Source organism: Piliocolobus tephrosceles, chromosome 17, assembly GCF_002776525.5.
Source record: "Piliocolobus tephrosceles isolate RC106 chromosome 17, ASM277652v3, whole genome shotgun sequence".
Taxonomy (NCBI): Eukaryota; Metazoa; Chordata; class Mammalia; order Primates; family Cercopithecidae; genus Piliocolobus; species Piliocolobus tephrosceles.
In genome coordinates, this window is record NC_045450.1 from 53,206,961 (window position 1) to 53,230,651 (window position 23,691).

Consider the following 23,691-nt stretch of genomic DNA (forward strand, 5'->3'; position numbering starts at 1 on the left):
AAAAAAAAAAAAAAAAAAAAATTAGCTGGGCGTGCATGCCTGTAATCCCAGCTATCTGGGAGGCTGAGGCAGGAGGATCTCTTGGACCTGGGGGGCGGAGGTTGCAGTGAGCCAAGATCCCCCATTGGACCACTCTGGCCTGGGCGACAGAACCAGACTCCAACAGAACCAGTCTCTAAATAAATAAATGGCCACACGGGGGCGCCATCTTCAGGCAACTACTGCTCCTCCTCCATGAGGATCATCTCAGGCCGGGCGTGCTTGTGCTGGGTTGGGGAGGCACTTGGACATTTCTTTGCTGGGTCCTTATAACCGCTCAGGCACGTGGTAAAGTGATGCCACTTTTACCGTTGAACACACTGAGGCCAGAAGTGGAGTCGTGGGCCGGGGTCACAGGCTCACGTGGTCTAGGCAGCTTCCAGTGGGGTCTGTCGGAGCTGCTCTGCGCTGCTTTCTGAGGGACTGGTGTCTGCCAGGTGTCTCCTCAGCAGCCCGTTTGTCAGTCTTAAGGCGTAAGCCTCTCACTCACCCAGCACTTGGTGTCACCTGCCCCATGCTGCGTCCCGGGCAGGGTCCGACACCCGCAGGGAGGCCTCAGACTTGGCCTGCACAACAAGAACCCACTGGAGGGAGGAGTGGCGAGGCCCTGCTGCCTCCCGCCCTGCGTCTCCCTCCTCATCGGCTGTGTGATCTTGCCAAGACCCACTTGATTATTTGCTAGGCCTTATTGATTCCTGGCTCGTGGCCTTGGGAGCCACAGAGCCTTGTGTTTCTCTTGCAAAAACAATCACACAAGAGGCTGTGCCTTTGAGTCCTGGCGGGCAAAGACTGTCAACAGAAGAGGCGTCCAGAATGAGGCTCTATTGTAGGTGAGGAAAAAGGGATTCCAGTCCCTTCCTTCACAGAGCCACATCTCCCTGAAGGCTCTGAAGTCCCACACAGGAAACCACGAGGGCCTTCCGGGGAGGAGGGGACCGCTGGCTTCTGCAGCGAGTCCCCCCGGCATCCCGGCCCCTCTCCGGCTGGGCCTCTCCCTGAGGCAGCCCCACGTACTTCACTTCGCCGCGCTGGGGTCCGCGTGCGCCGGGCACGCCACAGCTCTGCTGTCCTGGTGCTCTGTCTGATGGACAGACAAGACCCTGGGCACGAGGGCAGAGGAGCCCACGAAGGGAAGAGTGGATTGTGCGGGCGGCCGCTGAGGGAGCTCCATGAGGTGGTGTGGCCACATCCAGTATGGGACCAAGACAGGCAGGGGCAAGGGGTGCAGGGGCCCCTCGTGGAGTTTGTGGCTAGGGCAGGGCTGGAGCTAAGGGTGGCGGGCGGTGGGCGGCAGGGACGCGGTACAAAGTGAAGGTCAGACTTCTCCCGAGGCAGTAGAGGGCATAAGAGGAGTCACACCTGGCCTTGGACAAGGAGGAGGGAGGACAGCTGGAGTGGGAGGGTGACCGAAACCACAGCAGGCCTGATGCAGAAGAGGGGGCCTGGGCTAAGGGAGCTGGAGATGTGGGGTGCACCCAGGGCCATCTGGAAAGTGAGCTAGGGGCCAGGGATGGATGGGTCGGGCACAGGACAGAGCAGCCAAGGTGGTCCTTCTGGCTTCAGGATGGCAGAACCCAGAAAAGGAGCAGCCTGGGGCAGAGGCTGAGTCTGGTTTGCGAGTGAATGGGGATGTGTCCTGGAGGCAGCCAAATGCGGGGCAGGGGGCTTGGGGGAGAGGTCTGGGCCAGTTCAAAGCAGAGGGGCCTCAGAAAGGACAGAAATGGAAGCTGCAGAGTCCCACTCCCAGGCAGGTACCATGGTGGTCGCTGGGAAACCCCACTGCAGGGCAGCCAAACACGGCTCCAGCTCACTGCAGCCACATGGGATGTGGAATGTGGCAGGCCTGGGGCTGCTGAGAGAACCTACAAAGTCTGTGAAATATCTTGATTTTAAAATATTGGTCAAGGTTGGGTGTGGTGGAAAACGCCTGTAATCCCAGCACTTTGGAAGGCCGAGGTGGGCGGATCACCTGAGGTCGAGAGTTTGAGACCAGCCTGACCAACATGGTGAAACCCCGTCTCTACTAAAAATACAAAATTAGCCTGGCATGGTGGTGCAGGCCTGTAATCCCAGCTACTTGGGAGGCTGAGGCAGGAGAATCGCTTGAACCCGGGAGGCGGAGGCTGTGGTGAGCCGAGATTGTGACATTGCACTCCAGCCTGGGCAATGAGGGTGAAACTCCGTCTCAAAAAAAAAAAAAGGTCAATACAAAAAAATTTTTGAATGTCATAGATCAGGTTACGGTTTGAGACCCAGGAGGTACAGGAAGATGAAAAGAACTTTCAGGATAGAACCTGGGAGGAGGGGCCGTCCCAGGGAGACATTGCTGACCTCGGTGGGAACTGTGAGGTTGCCCCATGGAGGAGGGAAGTGGGAGGTGGGGAGAGGATGTGTGGACTGATCTGTGCAGAAGTGGGCTGGGGTAGGGGGCGGGGGAGGCCCCAGCCTCTGAGCCACCTGTAGTAGGGTGGGAGTAAGGGGTGGGAGTGAGGGGCACACCCTCCCACCCTGGGCCTGACAACACATCCCCTTCTTCCCCAGAAAGTCACTCTAGCTGCTGAGACAAAAATATATCCAGAGAACAGAACACCAACGAACCATATGCCAAAATGGGAACACTGGATCTATCTGTCAGGAGTTGCTTCAATTTCAGCATCCCTTGCAGTTAATGAAGAGCAGAGGACCCAAACTCTGGGCCTGGCACAGCCACACAAGAGCCATGGAGGAAGCAGAGGTGGGGGCCAGGGCCCTTGCTGTCTGCCCTGGCTCCCGCGGGGCTTGGAGACAAGCACCGCCACTCCTGGCAGGCACCAGGTCGTGCACCAGTGATTCCCTGGGCAGGCAGAGCGTGGTTGCTTCTGGAGGGGAACTGCGAAGTGAGGAGACCCGCCCTGGGCAGGCCTCTGAGCCACAGCCCTCCCTGCAGAGCTGCCACTTTTTCATGTCTCACCCTAAAGGGACAGAACCCACATCTGAAGCAGCTGCTGCCTCTTGGGGCAGAAAGCCCTGTGCTACATCCACTGGCCAAATGATGCTTCAGAAAACTCTGGAAGCACCATGAGCAGCTTTTGGATAGAGAACAAAAGTCGACACTCTGAGCATCTCAGGCGCAGTGGAAGATAATGTATAATGACCAAATTACCACGGCCTAAAAACTCCTCCAATCGAATCCAAATTAGCAGAAATAATTATGATTCACTTTAATTAGTGACTATGGAAGCGAAACCACGGCTGGTGGGCAGACAGCCTTGCAGGGCAGCTGCACGACAGCCAAGACGGAGGGGTGTCCAGGCCAGGGAAGCTAGTGACCTCAGTGAGCCAGGCGGTATCAGGGCCTGGAGACTTGAGGGTCCCATCTGCCTGCCTGGTGCGCTTGGTCTGGGCTGGTCTCTCTGCCTCGTATGAACGGACAGGGGCCCTGCCTCCTGCTCTTCCTCGCTTTATCACTGCCACCATCTCCACGACCACCATGGCCACTCTTGCGCCGGCTTGGAACCCTTCCCAGGTCTTACTGCTCTGGTCCACTCCCACCGTCTCCTCACTTTACAGTTGGGGAAATGGTGGCTCAGAGATCTGAGGAACAGGCCCAGGATCGCCCAGAGGGGTCTTTCTGAGCCCAGAGCCTCAGTGCTCATCCCTGCATTCTTGTTGACCGTGTCCCCAAGCCAGGGCCCTGTTGTTCAGCTCCAGGAAAGACTGCATCTGCCTGCCACTCCAGCCCCCACAATGACGACTCCCCACTGCAGCCCCCCTGCCCACGTGGCTCTAGGACCGGCGGGCACGTGGTCCTCGGGCTGGGCCGAGGCCTCCTACCTTGAGAAACAGAGCTCCCTTAGAGGCCAGGGCGTCGTCATTACACTTGTTGGGGTAACAGTGATAGGCCACGTCCATGATGGGGTAGCGGCTGGCAAAGAGGAGGCCGCTGTTGAGACACTTGAAGCTGCAGCAGCCCTGGCAGCCGTAGACCCCGACGTCGTACAGGATGTACTCGAAGTAGCCGTGCAGCTGCTCTTTCAATTTGGTGGCTGCCCGCTTGTCAAACACCTCCTGCAGGCATAGGAAGTCCAGGTTGGCGGGGAAGAAGGCAGAGACCTCATGGTCGAAGGCCTCGTCGGGGTGCCGCCTCCTACGCGCGGCCGCCTTCTTCACCACCGAGGCCTTGTGCAGGAGCTTGCTGTTGGCACCTGGTTCCCCGCTGGCACTGGTGTCTGACCCAGCTCGCCCCTTCACCAGGGACTCCCTGGAGGCCGAGGGGCTGCCCAGGCTCCCTGAATCCCCGTCCTGCTGATTGTGATTGGGCGTCTGGCCCCTTGGGCCCCCGCCAGCTCCGTTCCTGGCCTGGCTCCCGGGTGCAGGGTCATCAGCTTCAGGTGGCCGGCTGCCCTCCTCGCCACCGATGCGCACGATGCAGGCATCCTCCGGGCTGCTGCCATCGACAGGGTCCCCAGAGGCTGGGCCGTTGGCAGCCTCGTCACCGGGGTGCCGCCCGCCGTCACCCTTGTACTCCACAGAGGCTGTCCTCTTAATGCTCCCGGGGACGGCCCGGGCCACTCCATCGCCACCCTGCGGTGACACCAGGCTGCTGAAGCTAGCAGCGCTGATGGAGGTGTTGGTGGGGGAGTCAATGTAGATTTTGATCTGGGGCCGGGCGGCCCCATTGCGGATTCTCTGCCCGATCTCCTTGGCCCGCGCTTGGGTGTTAAAAAGGTTGTTGATCCTGGCGAGTGAGTCGGGCAGGAGGCAGACGTTGGCAGTGGCGAAGCAGAAGCTTTTTCCAGGCCCTGTGCCCTTCCATTCACTGAGCAGGGCTGCCCCACCGGCCAGGCCCTTGTCTTCCAGCCGTGAATAGACGTAGGGCCGGCGGGCCGACTGCAGCGGGGACCAGAAGAGGAAGCCGAGAAACGCAAAGGGCAGCGAAGCCACCAGGAGGGCCAGGTAGATGGGCGTGAAGAGGGCGGTGCAGAGCAGCTGCAGGCAGCACGGGTCGTCCGCCCGCTGGCGCTTCTCGTAGGTGGTGGGTATGAAGGAGGCAGCAAGCCGGTCCACCAGCCAGTAGCATGGGAAGATGAGGGCCCAGGACACACAGTGCAGGGCGGACAGACAGCTGTTAGGAAAGGGGGTCGTGTACAAAACCATCGCAGCTCACTGGGCGCCGCAGCCGGCCCTACTACATGGTGTCCGTGGCAGCCGCGGGCACTTTCCTGGGCGAGGGTGGGCAAGGAGTTGGGGGCAGCTGGAGGAGGGGTCACCTCCTGGCGAGATGCAACTCTGGCTGGTCAATGGTGAGTATTGGCCAGTGGGTCATGGTTCACCTCGGTGGGCCATGCCGAGGCCTACTGCAGACCCTGCAGAAACAGAAAGTAGGGGCACTGCTTTTAGTGATCTTAAGGGAGCGGGTCAGATGTGGGGCCGTCGCCCCAGCTCATCGCACTCCTGCTCCCCCTGGTGTGAGCAGGACAGTTCTGAGAACCAGGCTGGAGGTGGCAGGCTCAGCAGGTGGCTGGGAGACAGCCCCTGCACACCACTTCCTCCATGTGTGCTGTTCTCTTGGAGCGAATAGCTTGGTGACATGACTGCCCCTGACTAATCTTCTTGACCTTGTAACCCAATTGCTTGAAAACAGCCCTGGTTTCCAGAGAGGTACAGATCTGTGGGTGCAAAGGGAGCAGGCAGGGCATCCTAGAGGGCGCCTGGGCCCACCCTGGCCGGGGGCCGCTGGAAGCCCTTCAGGAGCCAGGGCGGTTTTTAGAATGGGAGAGCAGTAACCCTGGGTCAGAGGAGCCACAAACATGGCCACTTGTCACGGAGTGCCTGCCAGGTAAGGACAGAGCAGGAACAAACAGCAGAGCAAAGGGGCCAGAGACTCCTGGAGCAGAGGGCAGTATGGCTGGCAGGGCCACAGGGAAGGGCGGTCCCCCTCCGTGCACAACCGGGCTCTCACTGTGGCCCCAGCCTGCAGGATCACACCAAGCCTGGTGCTTCCACTCCACCGACCGTGGGAGAAACCCCCCAGCAATGAGGATCCCAGCACAGCCTGGGTCTTACCAACTTCCAGAACCATCAGAGTTCCCTGACAGTCCCTGTGACTTTTGGAGAAGTTCCTTGGGGCTGTATGGGTCTGGCCCAAGCATTAACCGCTGTCCCTCATGTCCTCCAAGATGCAGCCCAGTCGAGACCCACAGCCACCTGAGTAAGCCCACCCTGGGTCCCCTGTGGGAGCCACAGTGGGTCTCGGAGCAGACTCAGAGCTCTGCCTGGGCAAGGCTGCCAGGTACATCTATTGTGCTGAATGTAAAATCAATAAAGACAAACATCTGGAGTGTTTGCCCAGCCTCCAGGGACCCACGTGTCATCACCCTGTCGGGGAGCCTGTAGAAGTGTAACCCAGACTTTTCATAACTGGAGGAGTTGGGCCACTCTTTTTCCACCAACTCTCTTGTTGACTCAGCCCAGCTCCTGCCCTGGCACTTTGGGGGGTCTGAGGCCACGGTGCCCTCTGTCCTGGCCCCACACCGTCTCCTCCTCCTGAATCCATGGTCACCCAAGCCAGGGACCTAGGTGTCACCAGACTCTGTCCTCCTTCAGTCCCTGCCACTCCTGCTGAAACCCCCGTGCCGGCCCGGGACTGCATCACGGTTCCCCAACTTTATCAGCCTCCACAAGGGCTGCAGGGATGCTCTCCATGTAGTCCGCTGTGTCACAGCTGCCTCACACCTACTGGAGCTCCCTCGGCCCTTAGTGGGGAGCCCAGCCCCTCCGTCAGGCCTGCGGTTCTCTGCAGCCCCCTCCCCTGGACGCCTGCCTCTCACTCGTGTCCCGTCCCCGCCTGCCATTCCCCATCCCTCCGCCCCTCGCCTCGCTCACCCTTTCTCTTTTAAGACTCAACTTAGAAATTCCCTGCCTAGAAGACCTTTGGACCCCTTGCCCCGGTGGCTTAGGTGTCTCCACTGGTGGCTCCCATCCCCACCACGTGTGGCCCAGTCTCTGCAGTTCTATATCACAAATGCTATGGGGATGTGGCCACCTGCCCAGCAGACCGCAAGCTTCAGGAAAGAATAGGCTGCACAGGGGTGCCCTAGAGTCCCAGGCTTGCCCCGGCAGGTATGCAGGAGATGGGGGATGAGCGGAGGTTCACCTGGATGCCTCCAGCCAGAGGGGGAGCAGCTGTTTTCCCACCAGCCCGAGGTGTGCGGAGGGGGTTTCTGTGGGGCATGTCAGCCCAGGACAAGCCTGCAGCCACCATCTCCAGGGCTTAGCGTCTAAAGGTGAACTTGAGCTGGATCTGTATCTGGTTCTGATAAGCAGCTTCACAAGGCTGTCACTCTCCTCAGGGGAAATGCCTTTGAAGCCAACACTGGAAGGGTGCAGTTCGGAACAGCACATGTGTCTATGCAGACCACAGCCGGGCAACCCGGAGCCTTGGGAAACCAGCTCTGCGTTGGGCCTCAGTGAAATCTGGGACATGGGCATCTCACTCTGCGGCCAGTGCTTGTGGCTCAGTGCTCAGCCGGACTGGTGGGTGTCCAGGTCCGCCCCCGCCTGCCATCTGGCTTGGGAGACTCCAGGACGTACTCCCTCATTCTTTCTTTAAAATCCCAGCAATTGCTGCAAGATGAATCAAACCTGCAGAGGGCGCGCCAGCCCACTCACTCTCCCTCCCCAAGCTGGAGGGTTCCCCCTGCAAACCTGCAGCCCTCTTTGTGTGGAGCTGGCTGCCTTCACACTGGCTGGACTGAGCCACAGGAGGGGACACGGAGCCACCCACAGGCACCTGTCTCTGTTGGACCAGCTGGGGCCAGTGGGAGAGCTTGCAGGTCCTGTCTCTGGGGACAATGGGGGTAGGATGGGGTCTCCCAAGGCTCTCCAGCCACCAGTAGTCCCTGTAGTTGGCACTAAGGCCTCAGGGTAGGGGTCCAGCCCAGATTCTTGGGGCCACCTGGAAGTCGCCCCAGTGTCATGAAGCAGGGCCGTTCCCGAGTCTCCCTCATCTCTGTGACCTGAAGTCACCAGCCCAGCCTGGCCAGCACCATCCTCACCTGAGCTCCTGCCCCGCCCTGGCACTGTCCTGCTGCCCTCAGCCTCAGCCACAGCCCCAAGCCCACCACCAGTGTGCAGAGGTCTTCCTAGACACAGCTGATCCTCTCTCCCTCCTTGGTGGTCTCATTGTCTTGGGGGACAAAGTCCAGTCTCCCAGTCTCTGTCTAGGGGCCCTTTATGCTTCTGCCCCCACCAGCTCTTCCCTCATCCACCCCCACCCTGGGCTCCACCAGCAGGAAGGGCTGTGCAGGCTGAGCCCTGGCATGAGGACACTTTTTGTTTGTTTTTGTTTTTTTTTTTGAGACAGTCTCGCTCTGTCGCCCAGGCTGGAGTGCAGTGGCCGGATCTCGGCTCACTGCAAGCTCTGCCTCCCGGGTTCACGCCATTCTCCTACCTCAGCCTCCCGAGTAACCGGGACTACAGGCGCCCGCCACCTCACCCGGCTAGTTTTTTGTATTTTTTTTTTTTAGTAGAGATGGGGTTTCACCGTGTTAGCCAGGATGGTCTCGAACTCCTGACCTCGTGATCCGCCCATCTCAGCCTCCCAAAGTGCTGGGATTACAGGCTTGAGCCACCGCGCCCGGCCGAGGACACTTTTGCAGAAGGATTTGGGGGGAGAAGGTCTATCCTGTCTGCACCACGCTGCCCTCCTGGCAGAACTGGCTGGTGTGCCACAGTGTGGCCAGAGCTCCTTCATGGGTCAGAGGAGGGTGCAGACTCCATCAAAGGTTCCTAAGGGAATTCCACAAACCTGCTCTCCCGTGTGGCGCATCCCTGACACTGGTCCATCAGGGTTGGGATCTGCTAGTGGCTGAGATGGGGCTATGGAGTGTGTAGAAGAGACAGACTCTCTCCTCAGCTGCCCTGGGCCCCTCTTTCTCCTGCTGTGACTCCAGAAACCCTCTGGGCAAGCTCCCCATGGCCCTGCCAGCAATGGTAGTGAGTGGCCAGTCCTGATCTTTATGCTTCTCCTGGGCTGGCCAGAGGAATGTCTTTGGTCCTTATTCAGGAATTGATGGGATTTGAGGTGACTGGCAGCTGGTGGGCAGGAATGGCCCAAGAGCATTCCTCTAGGAAGTGGCAGACCCAAGCACGTCAGCCCTTCCTGCTGCCCTTCCAGGCCCCTTCTAGTGACTCCAGGTCCCCCATCCACAGCCCCTCGCAGCCTCCCAGCTGCTTCCCCCTGCCCTGCTCCTGTGTGCAGCCCCTGCCTCTGCACAGAAGCTGCTGGTGCAGGAGACACAAAAGGGATTGCCACCCTGGAGCGGGTTTCTAAGGCTCTGTGGTTAATTATCTTGTCTCAGGGAAATGAAAGGAGGGTAAATAAGCAACAACACATTAATTAGTCTGATCTACACTTTCCCATGAAAGAGGAGAACTAGAGTTAAACGTTAGAGGCTGGTAACTTTTCAGAGAAACCCCGAGTCCTCAGAGAGGTGGCCAAGGCAGGACGTGCTCCCTGGCCCGAGCCCGCTGTGTGGTGGTGCTCAGCCGCACCGGTGCCTGTCCCCTCCCTGTTGCCTGCACTCCTTTGGCCTAGTTGGGCCACTGAGTGGGCCTGGTGCAGGTTCTGTCTTCAGGTGGGGGACTCCGTGCCCCCGCTGTCTGCTTCCATGTCCCTGGACTGGCAACTTTGCCAAGCAGAGTTCACTGTGGACCCCTCTGAGGGGACTGGCAGGACCCCCAAAGGCCTTGTGGGCTGAGTTTTTGTAGCTCAACCTCAGACTGCATTGTTCCCCCAGGGCTCCTTATTTTGAAGTCCACAGTCATCTGTGGGTTTGTCCCCTTTGTGAATCCTGTTGTGTGGCTTCCGAGGTTGCCCAGAATGACATCCCCGACACCATGCTCTCCAGGCCTGAGTTGGAGTCCCGATGCCTCCAGGTCGTCATGGGTCCTGGCAGGCCCCATAGTCACTCCTGAGCCCTGGGGTCAGTGTGGGAGGCCACACGGCACCCCAAGGCCGGGCTCCTGGGAGTCAGCCCTGACCTAGAAAAGGATACTTTAGACCTGCCCCTGGCCCTCGGCCTCACTGCCCACTGCTTAGCTTGGGACTCAGGGTGACCTGAGTACAACCCTGCACTAGTCAGGACTTCCCACCTCCCAGGACCATCATGAGGACAGAAAGGGACCAGGCTGGTGACCTGGCCAGGCCCTGCTTCCTTCCCCGCCTGCTGTGCTCCCCCGGTAGGACCTCCCAACCACTCCTCCCCTGAGGTCGGCCCCTGTGTGCACTGTTTGCTCAGCCCAGTCTGTGGTCCTGGGCATGGTTCTGGGGGTCACTGGAGCCCACCCACAGAACTCTCAGGACCCTAACTGTCCCAGAGCGCCTTCAGGAGCCGCAGAGACATCAGCCACGCTGCTTAGGCTGGAGCTGCTGGACTTCACTAGCTTGTTGCTGTTCCCTGCAGTGGGGACTGGACTGGGCCTGACTGTGACAAGGGGACTGGGCTGCAGGGAGCAGAGAACTCCATGGTTTGCAGGTTGACCCAAGTAGGAGGGGAACTTGCCCTGGGAGTTTGGGAGCCCAGACAACCCCAAGTCCATATGTGAGGGGAAGAAGTGAACAAGTCCTGGGCAGGACCCAAGAGGCCACAGCCACAGCCACTCCTGGTGGGTGTGTGGCATTGACAGCAGGCAGCCACACACTGTGGCTGCTCCTGTGAGTGACTGATGATCTGCAGTCAGTCTGCAGCCCTGAGACCCCTGTTGCTGACATGTGAGCTGAGGCATCACGGCATGAACAGTGGGAGACTATGGCTGCTCAGAGGCCTGCACTGAGCCAGAGCCCCTCTCCTTAGATGCTGGCCTGAGGGCTCAGGGGGCAGCTGATCTGCCATCACCAGCGAAGGGTGATCCCAGGAATAAGGCCTGGCCAGGCTGGTCCCGTCTGGACAAGCCATGGTGGCCAGGAGCTCTGCTACTGGACGTCAAATACCACCAGCACCAAGACAGCCATCCCGTTCGCCAGCTCCCTGACAAACAGACTTGCAGGTGTCATGGCACACAGGCTCTGCCTGCACAGTGGTGCAAAGGGTCCTAGGTGGATCCTGGCTTTGAATTTGAATTTCTCTGGTGGTGGGAAAGTGAGCAAACCAGACCAGTTCTGCTGGTAAGGCAAGCCCTGGCCTCTATGAGGAAGCCTACATCATTTTCTAGGAATCTCTGAGTCTGGGGGGCTTCTGGAAAATTGAGGAGGTTTGGGAGTTGCCCCACCTTCGTGCTAGGGTGAGGCCTGTCTCCCCTCCACTGCCCTTTCCTCTGGTTCGTATACTTGCTGACACCGCTCTTCCTGGCAGCAGGGCTGGGAGTCCCAGAGCAGACAGGCCTTCTCTGAGTCCCTCTTGTGTCCACAAGCTCATGTCTAAACAGGAGCTGCGCCAAGCCCCTGGTTTCCGCAGGAAAAGCCACGTGGATTGCTCCAATCCAATTACCCAAGGTGCCTGCATCCGCCTGCGGCACTGAGCTCAGGCCGGGCCATTTCTGCCTGGATGCCTGCTGCAGAGGAGTTGGCATGGCAACATGATCTCTGAGCTGCTGAAACTTAAGTCAACTCATGGCTGGGAGGACAGAAAGAAGCGGATGCCTTTCTGAGTGATGCAGGTCGGACACATCCACGCTAATTCCCGAAAGCCACATCCCAGGCAGAATTGGGATCTGGGGTCCGGCAAGAACACGTGTGCTGTGGCAGCGGCTCCTACAGACACAGGTGTGCCAGGTAAATGCCTGTTCATCCATCTAGATCCAAAGCACCTGCCTCCTTCTCCCTGAAGTCCTCCCTGACCTGCACACCCCACGCACGTGCACACACCCATGCCCCCACCCCCAGTGTCTGTCACTCTAATCAGGCACGTGTCTGTTTGCATGTCCTGGATTGAGCCCCAAGTCTCGGCACCGCCACAAGTCCAAAGCCCACCCTGCTGTGCTCCACGGCGAGGGCAGTGAGCCAGCCAGGTCGCTCAGCACCAGCCCTCCTGACCTGGAAGGTCACAAAACCCAGCTAGACTACCCTAAGCTCTCCCTGAAACTCTTATTGGGCCCTTTAGGAAAGAGGCCTGCATTTTATCTGAGATGGAAGGCTAGGAACCTGAAGCTTCTGGAACCTTCTTTGAGAAGGAATCTAGTTCAGAGGAAAACAGACCTTAGGGCTGGAAGGAAAGAGACCAAGTCCTAGAGACATCATTGAGCTCTGATCTCCCTGCACCCGAAGCCAGCACAACCTGCGGACTTTCCAATGAATGATTCAGCAGTTCCCCTTTTCTTTGCTCTAGTCCCTTTGAGTTGGTTTCTGGCATTTCCCACCGAAGGGATCCTGTCTCAGATATGCCAGCTCTGTGATCTTTCTAAAATGCGATTCTATCAGCTCCTCTCCTGTGCAAACCTCCTGTGGCTCCCCCTTGACGTCCCACTGGGCAAAGTGGAGGCTCCCCTGAGTCCTGGGAAGCCCTGCAGAACCTGGTGCCTCTGGCCTGTGCCTTATCAGCATCCCTTGGGAGACCACAGCGGAGCAGACACTGGGAGCACAAACTCTGGTGTTGGACATGCGGGGCCAGGTCGTCCTCCTGGATATTGGACAGGCTGCTCAACTGACTGTGCCTTAGTTTCCTCACATGTTAAGCCTTGGTAATAACCGTCCCTCAGGGTAGTTGCAGATGGTGCACATGCAGCACCGAGTGCGGAGCCTGCCTCATCTCTAGGATGCTTATTTTTATCATTTTGCTATCACTGTAATTCCCTTGCTGCAAAGACCTGAAGATACAGCCGGAGCCTTCAAAGTCTCCTCCTCGTGAGGCTGGTTTGCCTTACAAAGAGGGTTCTCTGCTTTCCCAGGTGCATGGCGAGGACAGTACAGGGGACGACGTCAGGGCCTCTATCTCCTCGCAGGAGGTGATCAGAGCCATCTGTTGTGGGCTGCTTGTGCAAGCCCGAGGCACAGGCTTCTGCAGAAGCCAGGTGCAGGCAAAGGGGCCATACAATTTTCAAAAGGAAACTTCCCACAGGAGGTATTACTGCACTGTGTGATTTCTGAGAATAGGAACAGGCTGTGAGCAGCTCTGGGGCCCTCCTTCAATCAGCCAGCCTCGGCATTTCCCTGGTGAAGTCAGAAAGCCCAGATGAAGCCAACTCGGGCATGATTGGAAAGCAAATCTCAAGCCAGGTGAGTGGTGTATGCCCTAGAGGCACAACAGCCAACGTGATGATTCAAACAGCAGGACCCCTGGGTCCAGGACCTTGTGCCACAGTGACATGGGCAGTTGCCCTGAAGGCATGGACCCCATCCTAGGGGGACAGCTGAGTTTGAAGACATGACTGCCCACTCTCTACCACCTGCCACTGCAAAGTCATCTATTGGTGACCACAAAGGTGCCAGCAAGGAGATGACTGGATGGAGGCTGACACCTAGACCCACATCTGAGCCACACCAGGCAGCACCTCCTCTCATTCCTGTGTTCTGCTCACGAACCTGCCTGGCGACCAGACTTATGTGCCAGCGTTTGCAAGGGCAGAAGCCCGCGGGGCTCCGACCAGTCCTATGCCCTCATGGAGGCTGAGCCCAAGACAGAGAGGAGGCCAGGGACAAAGGCTTGCTTCAGGATGAAGATGGGGAACCTCCTTCAGCTGGGGCAGCTCCAGGGCTGAACTAGAGCAGTCCTGAGTCAGGAGGCTGTAGGCCACAGCTGAGCATCTAGCCAGGCAAGGCCTCCAACCTCAAGTATTCTGGGCCTGCCTGAGTACTGAGGCCTGTGCCTGGGCTGGGCCTTGCAAGTCGCCAAAGCAAGGGATCCTGGAATACCAAAGCAGGTCATGTCACCTGTTCCTGGCTGACCAGCACCACCTCCATCCTCAGGAGGCCCTCTGCCCTCAGCGCCACCTCTGCCCTTCACAGGAAGGACACCAGGAGGGCCTTGCTTCTCTCAGGTTCTGTTGTTGAGGTTTCTGTCCCAGTCAAGTCCCTACTTCCCTGACACAAAGGCTGATGTTAATGGTTCATGAGCCAAACAAGGCTTGGAATATACTTAAGAGGGGATGACAGCATACTTTCTGTGGGAGTAGAATTTTAAACACAAGTCCACACAAATGCTAGGATTTAGGTAGACCCTGTGTCGGCTGCATTTCAAGTACAGCATTTCCTTCTGGAATGGATTGGCCGACTGCACGATGTGTAGGCATTTCAAGGCACCAGAGAACACAGATTAAGACGACAAACCTTCCTAAAACAGAACAGACGGGCTAACATTCTTCGGAACGGAATCATTTCACATTCAGCCTAAAGTTTTCTATGCAAAGAACATTTAACAAACTGAGTCCTAGAGGAAAATTTATGCCGAGCTTAAAAAGCAAGTGAGTGAGAATGAGTAAATAAAATCAGGTGTCAGCATTTCACTCACCCTCCGAGGCGGCTGGGCTTTCCGAACTGAGGCGAGGCCTCACTGCTGAGGGTTGAGGCCCCATCCTGAGCCCTTTTGGAGACCTCTGACCCCAGGCCACTGCTCTACACATGGCACCATGAAAGCCCTTGGCTCCAAGAGAACCAGCCAGAACACTCTCCCCTTTGAGAGAGGATGCCCCAGCTCAGGCCCAACCAAGGGCTGCTGTACATCTGAAAGGGGAGACCACAGCTCTTTTCCCTTTAGTTTACCTGTACTTCCACGCCGGAGATGGGACTCTTGCCTCACTTCCTCTGGCCCCTGGAGCACCTGGAACCTGATGTCCAGCCAAGAGGTAGGACTGCACTTCCTGGTGGTTGGGTGGGATCATGTGATGAGTTCTGACCAATGAGCTGTGAGTGAAAGTGGTATCGGGTATTGCTGCGCTTAAGTACTTAAACAGTAGAAGTGGAAACTTCCAGAGCTCTCTCCCTCTGCCACACTGACCTGCAGTGTTGGAGATGGTGGCTGCTCCGTCAGCCTCAGTCCAGGGTGAAGAGACACGGAGCAGAGCCCTAGCTAACCCACATGTAATGTGGGCAAGAAGAAAACCTTTGATTATAACCACCGCATGACCCATCCCATCCTGACCAACAGAGGACAGCTTCTGATTGGCTGTGTAATTAGTCCATTTACTTGATGCTGAAAACAAGCCTCATTATGGAGAGCTCGCAGTTTCCCAAGAATGCAGCCAGATCTACCCTCCAATCCAATCCAACTCTTCCTGCTCTCAAGGATAATGAAGCAATAATGATGTTCCTTTGTCCTGAATCCAGGCCAGGCAGAAGACTCACTCCACACCCCCTCAATGTGGCCTAAAAAAGTCCATTCCTACCTACCCAAGTTCCTCTAGCACCACGAAGCATCAGGTGAGCTGAGTCTTAATCTTTTAATTGTAGTGGAAACTGTTTCTGCTCAGAGAAGCGGTTGCTTTGGTGACACAGGTAGCACAGTAAATCCACCAGAAACCTCTGCCAGGGGTCAGGGTATGGGTTGGTCACAGGGGCCAAGTGAGCCCTGCAGGGAAGGGGCAGGAGGCAGCACTGGGGGTCCTTTGAGGTGGGCTCAGATGGTGTCAGAGCCCAGAGGCCCAGCTTGGCCAGACACTGCCAGGTGTGACTGGCTGACAGTGTACCCAGGGCTGGCAGGGGCAGTGCTGGGCAGCAGCTGGTAAACAGGGAGGCTGGGGACACTGGGCGAGTCAGATGCAGCACAGTGGCTGCTCAGGGTATTGCACGGAAAGGGCCTAGGGTTTCTGGCAGCAGAGACTTTGCCTATTAGATGTGTACAGTTGAGGGTGGGGTGTCCCGTAGGGAAGGTGTGGAGATAGGAAGGTGGTGGGTATTGGGTGGAGCACGCCACGCGCAAAGGAGAAACAGGTGTGGTGGTGGGACAGCCAGGGAACTGAGGGTGGATTCAGGGAGGTGGAGCCACTTAGGGAATCCTGCCTTGCCAGGGCCATGCCTTTGAGGACTGTAATGACTACCAGATCACTGACTGCAGACAAGGAGGCGTCCTCCAGGAGGGGCAGCTGGGGAACATGGGCCCGAGGGGAGGATCCCCTGCATTCACTTAGTTTGCCCCCAGTTAGGTTTTTTGTTTTGTTTTTGTTTTGTTTTGTTTTTGTTTTTTGTTTTGGAGAAGGAGTCTTGCTCTGTCGCCCAGGCTGGAGTGCAATGGTGCAATCTCTGCTCACTGCAACCTCTGCCTCCCGGGCTCAGGCGATTCTCCTGCCTCAGCCTCCCAAGTATCTGCGATTACAGGCATGTGTCAGCTAATTTTTGTTTGTTTGTTTGTTTGTATTTTTAGTAGAGATGAGGTTTCACCATGTTGGTTAGGCTGGTCTCGAATTCCTGACCTCAGGTGATCCACCTGCCTCAGCCTCCCAAAGTGCGGGGATTACAGGCTTGAGCCACTGTGCCCAGCCAGGTTTGTTTAACTTAAATGCTTAGCCTGTCCAGATAGTATCCTACCTACACCTTGCAGAGCAAGCTGGCTCAAGTCATCCCTTCTGCTCAGAGCATGCCGGCTGCGTCTGTATCCTGCACTCCAGAGGGCTGGATATGTCCCCGCACCATGGGACTGCTCCTTCTCAGGGCCCTTGGAGGATCCCTCAGAGCCCCTCCCCTGCCCACTCCTTAGGGGCTGGACTTTCTCTTGCCTCTTCTCTCCCTTCTTGGCTGATCCTTTGTGGGTCACCTCTTCCCAGGGGACAGCCAGCCCAGGTATCTCCTGATCTCTGACCACATGTATTTGATTGACAACTCTACATCTTCCACTAGAAGTTTATTACTCCTCCTCCCCCCACTTCCCCACATACAGTTCTGTCTCCCAAGTAGTTCTGGTCCCTGGATCTCCTCCATACCCTTATCTCCTCTTCCCAGCTTACAACTCTGCCCTCTAGTCCCCTGGATCCATTCCCACAGCCATATCCCAGGTCAGGCCTCGCCCTCTTCAACCTAGACGCTGCAACAGATTCCACCTGATCTCCCTCGTCTGGCCCACCCGGCAGCTGGTGGGGTCTTTCTAAACTACACATCATACCACACTGCTCCCTTATGGCCCTTCAGTAGTGCCTGCTGACTCCAGGAGGTTGCCCAGGTACCTAGGCAGGGAAGGGCAGGCGGCCTGATTGCTCTGTCTCCTCTTGCTTCTGGAGCTCCAGGGGCCCTGACACGAGCAGTCCCCAACTCTGCCCTTCCAGTCCGCCACACTTCTGTCGGGGCTGTTCCCTGACAGCTGTCATCTGTATGAAGGAATGTGGACTCAGCAGAGGAGCTCAGGGTTCAAGATTCACAGAGATGATCCCTTTGTCAAAACTCAGCCAGCCATTCCATGGCCCCTGGGATGACTAGAGGACCTTAGGCTGAGGTCAAACAGGCCCTTTCTGTCTTGATAGCTGAGTGTTTCTGAGAATGTATTGCTCAAGCTTGCAGCCTGCCTACTAGAAAGGTAGGTAACCAGCCCCTGATAGATCTGACACCTTCAGATCTATCAAGCTAGAAACAGAACTGAGAGACAGGAGGCTCAAGCTATGTCAGCAAATTCCATCCTTCAAAGCAGAAGGAGGGGCGGCCTTGTGTGTGTGGCTCTGTGGGTTGTCTCTACAGGACCAGGGACCCTGCCCATGTGGAGCCCTGGGGTTGGAGGGTAAGGTGCTTGCCCACCCATCCCAACTTCCAGTCCCAGCAAATGAGGGTTCTGTTGTCTAACTCTGAGGCCAGATGAGGAGAACAAAGCTTGTGCCCCCTACTCCCCCCGCAGGCACTCAGTATTTTATTCCACCACCTGACCCTAGCTGTGTGTAGAGTAGGCAGATAATAGGAACCCCTGCCAACTGAGAACAAGTGGCAGCCCTGCCCCCTGCTGACCTGGAGCTGCAGCCAGTATGGGCTCATCTGAGGCCACCTGCGGCCTGCTTGGGACCTCAAACTCATTCCCTCCCTCCCTCCTTTTCTCTTTCCCTGCTGTAGCGGAGACACAGCTATGAACCAGTCCATGGCAAAAAGACAAGAGGGAGATTAGACATGAGCATCAGAAAGGCAGGAGTAACGGAGCCACCTCTTGGGGACATCGGAGAAGGCATTGCCCAGCACACACCTCAGAGAATGTGTTTTTCACACTGGGGGTTCAGCTACACTGCACAACGACCCCAAATGGGTACAGCTGGCCCCACTTACAGATGAGGAAATGGAGACTCAGAGAGGTAAATGGCAGTCCCTGAGAGGTGCAGCCAAGTCACCTGACTCCAATTTCCTTTTTCTCGCTACTTTTCTTGCCAAGGCTGAATATAAGAGATATGCAAACATACCCAGAAATATGTAAATGAGCAGCATCAAGCACCACCCTTACTTCCAGGACAAGTTCTGGGGGAAGAGTGACATTCCCTACACTGTCTTTGTCCTTCCCCCTCAATTCCCACAAAACAAGACCTTTGCCTCTTTTTTCAGTCCCCTGAAGGTTCCATTTGTCACCCACCCCCACTGAGCCATTGGTGAAAACTCCAATGATCTTCCTCCCTCCCTGCGAGCCGCTGGTCTCATCTATTTCCGCTTTGTTTTCTTCCATCCAGTCACCACCACCTTGGATCCCCAAATCTCCCTGCCCCCAGCCTGGTGACCACCCTGGCAACCCTGAAAACACTTAATTTGTCAATATTTGGGAAAGCGTGGGTTCTTACAGTGGTCTCGTTTTGACTCCTAGTCTGAGGTTCCTGACTGTCAGGGGTCACTAGTTTCTGCTTTTATTCCTGAGAATGGTCCAGTAGTCTGAATTACTTCTTTGGGATGGATTCAAGAGTAGAATTACTCAGTAAATTTTAAAGCTTCTGATACATATTGCCGAACTGCTTTCTACCAAGATTCTGTCAATTTGCTGATTGTTTGAGAATATGTGTTTCACAATATCCTTACCAACTCTGGGTTTTAACATTAAAAAATGTGATTTTGGCCGGGCACAGTGGCTCATGCCTGTAATCCTAGCACATTGGGAGGCCAAGGTGGGCAGATTGCTTGAGCCCAGGAGTTGGAGACCAGCTAAGGCAACATGGCGAAACCCAGTCTCTGCAAAAAACACAAAAATTAGCCAGGTGTGGTGGCGTGTACTTGTAGTTCCAGCTAATCAGGAGGCTAAGGTGAGAGGAACACTTGAGCCCAGGAAGTAGAGGTTGCAGTGAGCTGAGATCGCACCACTGCACTCCAGCCCCCAGAGACAGTGAGACAGGTCTCAAAAAAAAAAAAAAAAAAAAAAAAAAAGGTTTTTGATAGTTTAGTGGGCAGTGATATCTGGTTACATTTTTCAGGATGCTTAATTTGTATTCCTTTTATGAAGTGCTGCTCCAAATCCTTTTCCCATATATTGCAGGAGTTAGTATTTTCTCCATAGATTGGGTGCACTCCACTTGAGTCGGGTTCGGGTGGGACCCAGATGCTCAGCTCCAAATCGCTTACCCCAGAGTGGTGGTTTTCAGACATTTTAAAAAGCAAGAGAGCCTTTTCTCAATCTCACACAGCATCTCTTTATAAAAACACTAACAAATAGCCCATGAGGAAAGGCTTGGAGCCCTCCCTTGCCCACCCCCACCCCACCCCTCTGGTTCCAGAAGCCTTAGTTTTACCTGAGGAGGGGCCACTGGGACCTGGTTGTCCTTCTCTCTGAAGAAGAGCTGTCACCGCAGACCTGAAAGGAGATGAGCAGTTCACAGGGGTGCCCGGAACAATCTCCAGAGCTCCCCTAACAGCCACCAAGCAGCCCAGAACAGGTGAGCCAGGTACAAAGACCGAGGGGCCCCACCTGCGGCCAGAGGCACTGCCACACCCTCCACGTCGCCAGGGCGCGGGTGTGTGCCCGGCAGTTCCAGTGGACGAAGTGCAGCCCCAGTGGGTGGGGCCTGAGGTTTGTGTGACGGAGTTTCAGGGAGGACGGTCGCCAAGAGGAGAGGACTCTGAGGGTGGGATGGATGAGCCCTCCACGTGGACACCGGGACCCAGGCCAGGCCCAGGGGTTACAGGGGTGAAGGTGGAGGGTGGGGAAGAGGTGAATTCAAAAGCTCCAGCTGCAGGGCCCAGGTTTAATCTAATAGGAGAACCAGAACAATCAGAGCTTTGGGAGCTTTGTGCAATCTCTGCTTCCCTAAGATACTGAGGGTAGGGGACAGCTGAACCCAGGCCAGGGAAGAGGGACAGTGGCCACTGGGATGGGGTGGATTAAGGGAGGAAGAGCAACACTGAGAGGAGCCAGAGGGATTTGGTGGCAGATAAGGAGGAGCAGATCAGTGGAAGGGAGGCTCAGGGGGACACTTGGTGAACCCAGAGGGGTCTTTGAAGGGGACAGTTAGGAGGGAACTCCTGTGACCCTAGGGCTTTGGACATGATGTCACTGGCTCCCCGCACCCCTTGCTGACTGAGGTGAGGGATCCTGGCACTATGCTCTGGGGACGTTGCCCTCCACACTTGGGCCCCAGTCCCAGTTCATAGTCCCCGCCCTTGCCCGCTAGTCCCGCCCCTGATCCCTGGCCGGCTGGCCCAGTTCCAGGCCTCATTCCTACTAACCTGCCGAATCCTTGGCTCCAGGGCCTGCCGCTTCTCAGGCCCAGTCTCTACTTTCAAGTTCAGCACCCCCGGCCCAACGCCTAGTGCAGCCAGGGCTGTCCTTGTGCGCTCCACCTTCTTAAGCCAGTCCCATGGCCCGGCCCAAAGCCCTCTTACCACCCCTCCATCCAGAGCAGGGTGACCCATTACTCTTCACACCCCATCCCTTATGTACACTTATTTTGCAAATCACCCAAACTGAGTGTTTCAGAAGAATCTGAAAGCCGAGGCCCCGTCCATTCTCTGTCCCCTAGCCGAAGATGTTGCAGCAGTGCTGGCAGGAGCGTCTCCTCCATGGCAAACAGTTGGCTCCCTTCTGACTAGGAATTTGCGCAGAAAAGCCTTCGGCTCCAATGACACCCGGTTCTGGTCTAGGCCATTGGTCTTGGGCAAGTCATTTAACCTCTGAGCCCCAGAGGCTCCCTCCTCTGTAACATTAGGGGCCACTACAAGATCTTGGATGGCCATGGCCAGGACCAAATGAGCACCAGCACTTGATGTTGCCAGATCAGAGTGGGAAGAAGGAAGCCAGAGCCCCCCAGGTCTACGCTCTGCATGTGGTGACCTGGCTTCCCCAGGAGATCTTATGTTCGTGTGAACACCCTGGCTTTTGCCTTCAGAGCCAAGTACCTGGCAGGATCCCTCCCCACCCATAGCCTGGGGAGTCCAGCCTGCTGGGAAGCGGAGGCTGACCTGCTGTCCCAGTCTGTCCTCTGTCCCTGGGACTCCTGCCTCTTCACCCACAATTGGCTGACAACCTGCATGCACCTCTGTCCTTCACTCTTTTGCTGGACTGACCTGACCCAGCTCACAGGCTTGCAAGCATCTGGCACTAGACACAAAGGAGGCAGGCCACTCCTGAGCCATTTGGGCCCGTGTGACTCCCAGCCCCCACTGCCCTCTCTCTAAGTGGGGAGGAGCTCACCTCTCATCCCTGAGTGAGAAGTTTGTCAAGCAGGATCTTTGGCCTCCGACATTTCCCAAACTGTCCCCCGCCAGCTGCACAGCTGCACAGTCCCTCCCCGCTCTCCACCCCCCTCCCATGCCCTACCAACTCTTCTGAAAAATCCCTGCATGTTTTTTTTTCAAAATAGAATTAAATAACAAAAACGGACTCTTTAGGGAGGGGTTCCTGAGGGGAAATGGAATCTCGACAACCTTGAAATTATAGGCCCTTCTCTTTTCTCAAAGAAAAGAGAAACATGTCAGATCATTGATATTCTGAGCCAGGCCTTTTTTTGAAATATGCTCTCCCCCTATCCTTTCACGAACCACAGACTTTTTCCCTCTTTGAAAATAAGATCACATCAAGGTAGGGATTAGAAATGGGAAAAATTCAATCAGAGCCTCCCTCAGCCAGCTACCCATCTCAATATACTCCCAGGCAAGCAGAATCAGCTCCTGCTCCAAACCTGCTCAGTATCATCATTCAAAACGCACCGGTAGGAAATGGTGAAACAGAAGAACCTTTCATCCCGGCTAAGCAGGGCCTGCAGTGCTGCTCTCCTGGCTCTGGCAGCTGGCTTGTGCCTGGGCCGAGTCAGGCCTCTGGTTTAAATAGGCAGTGGGAGCAGAGCAGGGAGGGCCTAGGGGGTGGGTGTGGAAAGTGGGCCGTTTACCTAGCACAGCAAGGCAGTGTCTGGAGCCAGCAGTGGTCCCAAGCACGCGCCTGCCTGCCTGCCTGTCCACCAGGAGGCCTCAAGCCCACAGGCCCCAAGACCGCAGACCAGCACCTGGGGTGACCCCTGATGGATGTGCAGCTCCAAGGGATACGTCCCTAGATGCACTGAGCTTGGTCAGGTTCCTGGATACTTCCACCTCTCCTTTGTAGCAGAACCAGCTGTGGAGATGGATGGACCTGTTCCCCAGGGCCTCTCTCCAAGCCTCGGTTTCTGCCTTCTTAAAATGAGGATAACACTGACTTCACAGGTCCAGAAATAATGTTTGCAAAGGGCCTGGCACCTAGGAGGTTGATTTATTTACCCACACGGTGATACTGGGGCCAGGTACCTTCAATGAGGCTGGAGCCTAGAGGTTTAGTAATGTTCCCAAAGTCACACAGCCTTCCATCTGACTGTCAGTGTCAGACCTCATGCAGACCTGGGGCCTCCCAGCCTCATGCTACAGTTGAAGTTTGGGGTGAGTGAGGGAGAAGAGCAGCTGCTCACTTTGGGGAAGAATCTTGACTGAACCCTAGTGAACGGGTTACCTTTAAGCCCCCAGTGTTGCGGGAAGAGGGTGCTGATCCAGACCTCAAGAAAGGGCTCTGGGACCTGGCACAGGAAAGAGGTCAGGGTGAGTCCACACAGTAAAGTGAAAGCAAATTCATTAGAGAAGAAACAAAGGAATGGCTACTTCATAGAGCAGCCCTGAGGGTGCTGGTTGGCTATTTTTATGGTTATTTCTTGATAGTGTGTTAAACGAGGGGTGGATTATTTATGAGTTTTCCAGGAAAGGGGTGGGCAGTTCCTGAAACTGAGGGTTCCTCTCCGTTTTAGACCATATAAAACCAAGTATGACTTCTGGAACATTGCCCTGGCATTTGTAAACTGTCATGGCGCTGGTGGGAGTCTCTTTTGCCATGCTAATGCATTATAATTAGCATATAATGAGCAGTGAGGACAACCAGAGGTGGTTTTGGTCACAATCTTGCTTTTGGCAGGTTTTGGCTAGCTTCTTTACTGCATCCTGTTTTATCAGCAGAGTCTTTGTGACCTGTATCTTGTGCTGACCTCCTATCTCATCCTGTGACTAAGAATGCCTAACCTAGGCTGGATGTGGTGGCTGACGCCTGTAATCACAGCACTTTGGAGGCTTAGGCAGGCAGATCTCTTGAGCTCAGGAGTTTGAGACCAGCCCGGGCAATACGGTGCAACTCTGTTTCTAAAAAATATACAAAAACTAGCTGAGTGTGGTGGTGCGTGCCCGTAGTCCCAGCTACTTGCATTGCTGAAGTGGGAAGATCGCTGGAGCCCAGGAGTTCGAGGCTGCAATGAGCTGTGATGGCGCCAGAGCACTCCGGCCTGGGTGACAAAGTGAGACCCTGTCTCAAAATAAACAAACAAACAATAAGAATTCCTAACCTGGGAATGCAGCCCAGT

General features: G+C 56.1%; 1 protein-coding gene across 4 annotated transcripts in view; it reads right to left on the minus strand.

The window, feature by feature from the left end:
• The window catches only part of SMPD3 (sphingomyelin phosphodiesterase 3), a 91,450-nt gene that overhangs the window by 8,530 nt on the left and 59,229 nt on the right, over positions 1 to 23,691 (minus strand). Inside the window, exons 2-4 of one of the 4 annotated variants that reach the window (XM_023210255.1) lie at positions 19,618 to 19,679; positions 14,714 to 14,811; positions 3,853 to 5,384 (exon numbers count right to left, since the gene is read on the minus strand). In XM_023210255.1, coding sequence (XP_023066023.1) covers positions 3,853 to 5,175 — 1,323 coding nt within the window. In that variant the 5' untranslated portion in view covers positions 5,176 to 5,384; positions 14,714 to 14,811; positions 19,618 to 19,679. Of the gene's footprint in view, positions 1 to 3,852; positions 5,385 to 14,713; positions 14,855 to 19,617; positions 19,680 to 23,691 lie in introns of all 4 variants that reach the window. The other 3 variants (XM_023210254.1, XM_023210253.1, XM_023210257.3) reach the window with 3 other exon arrangements.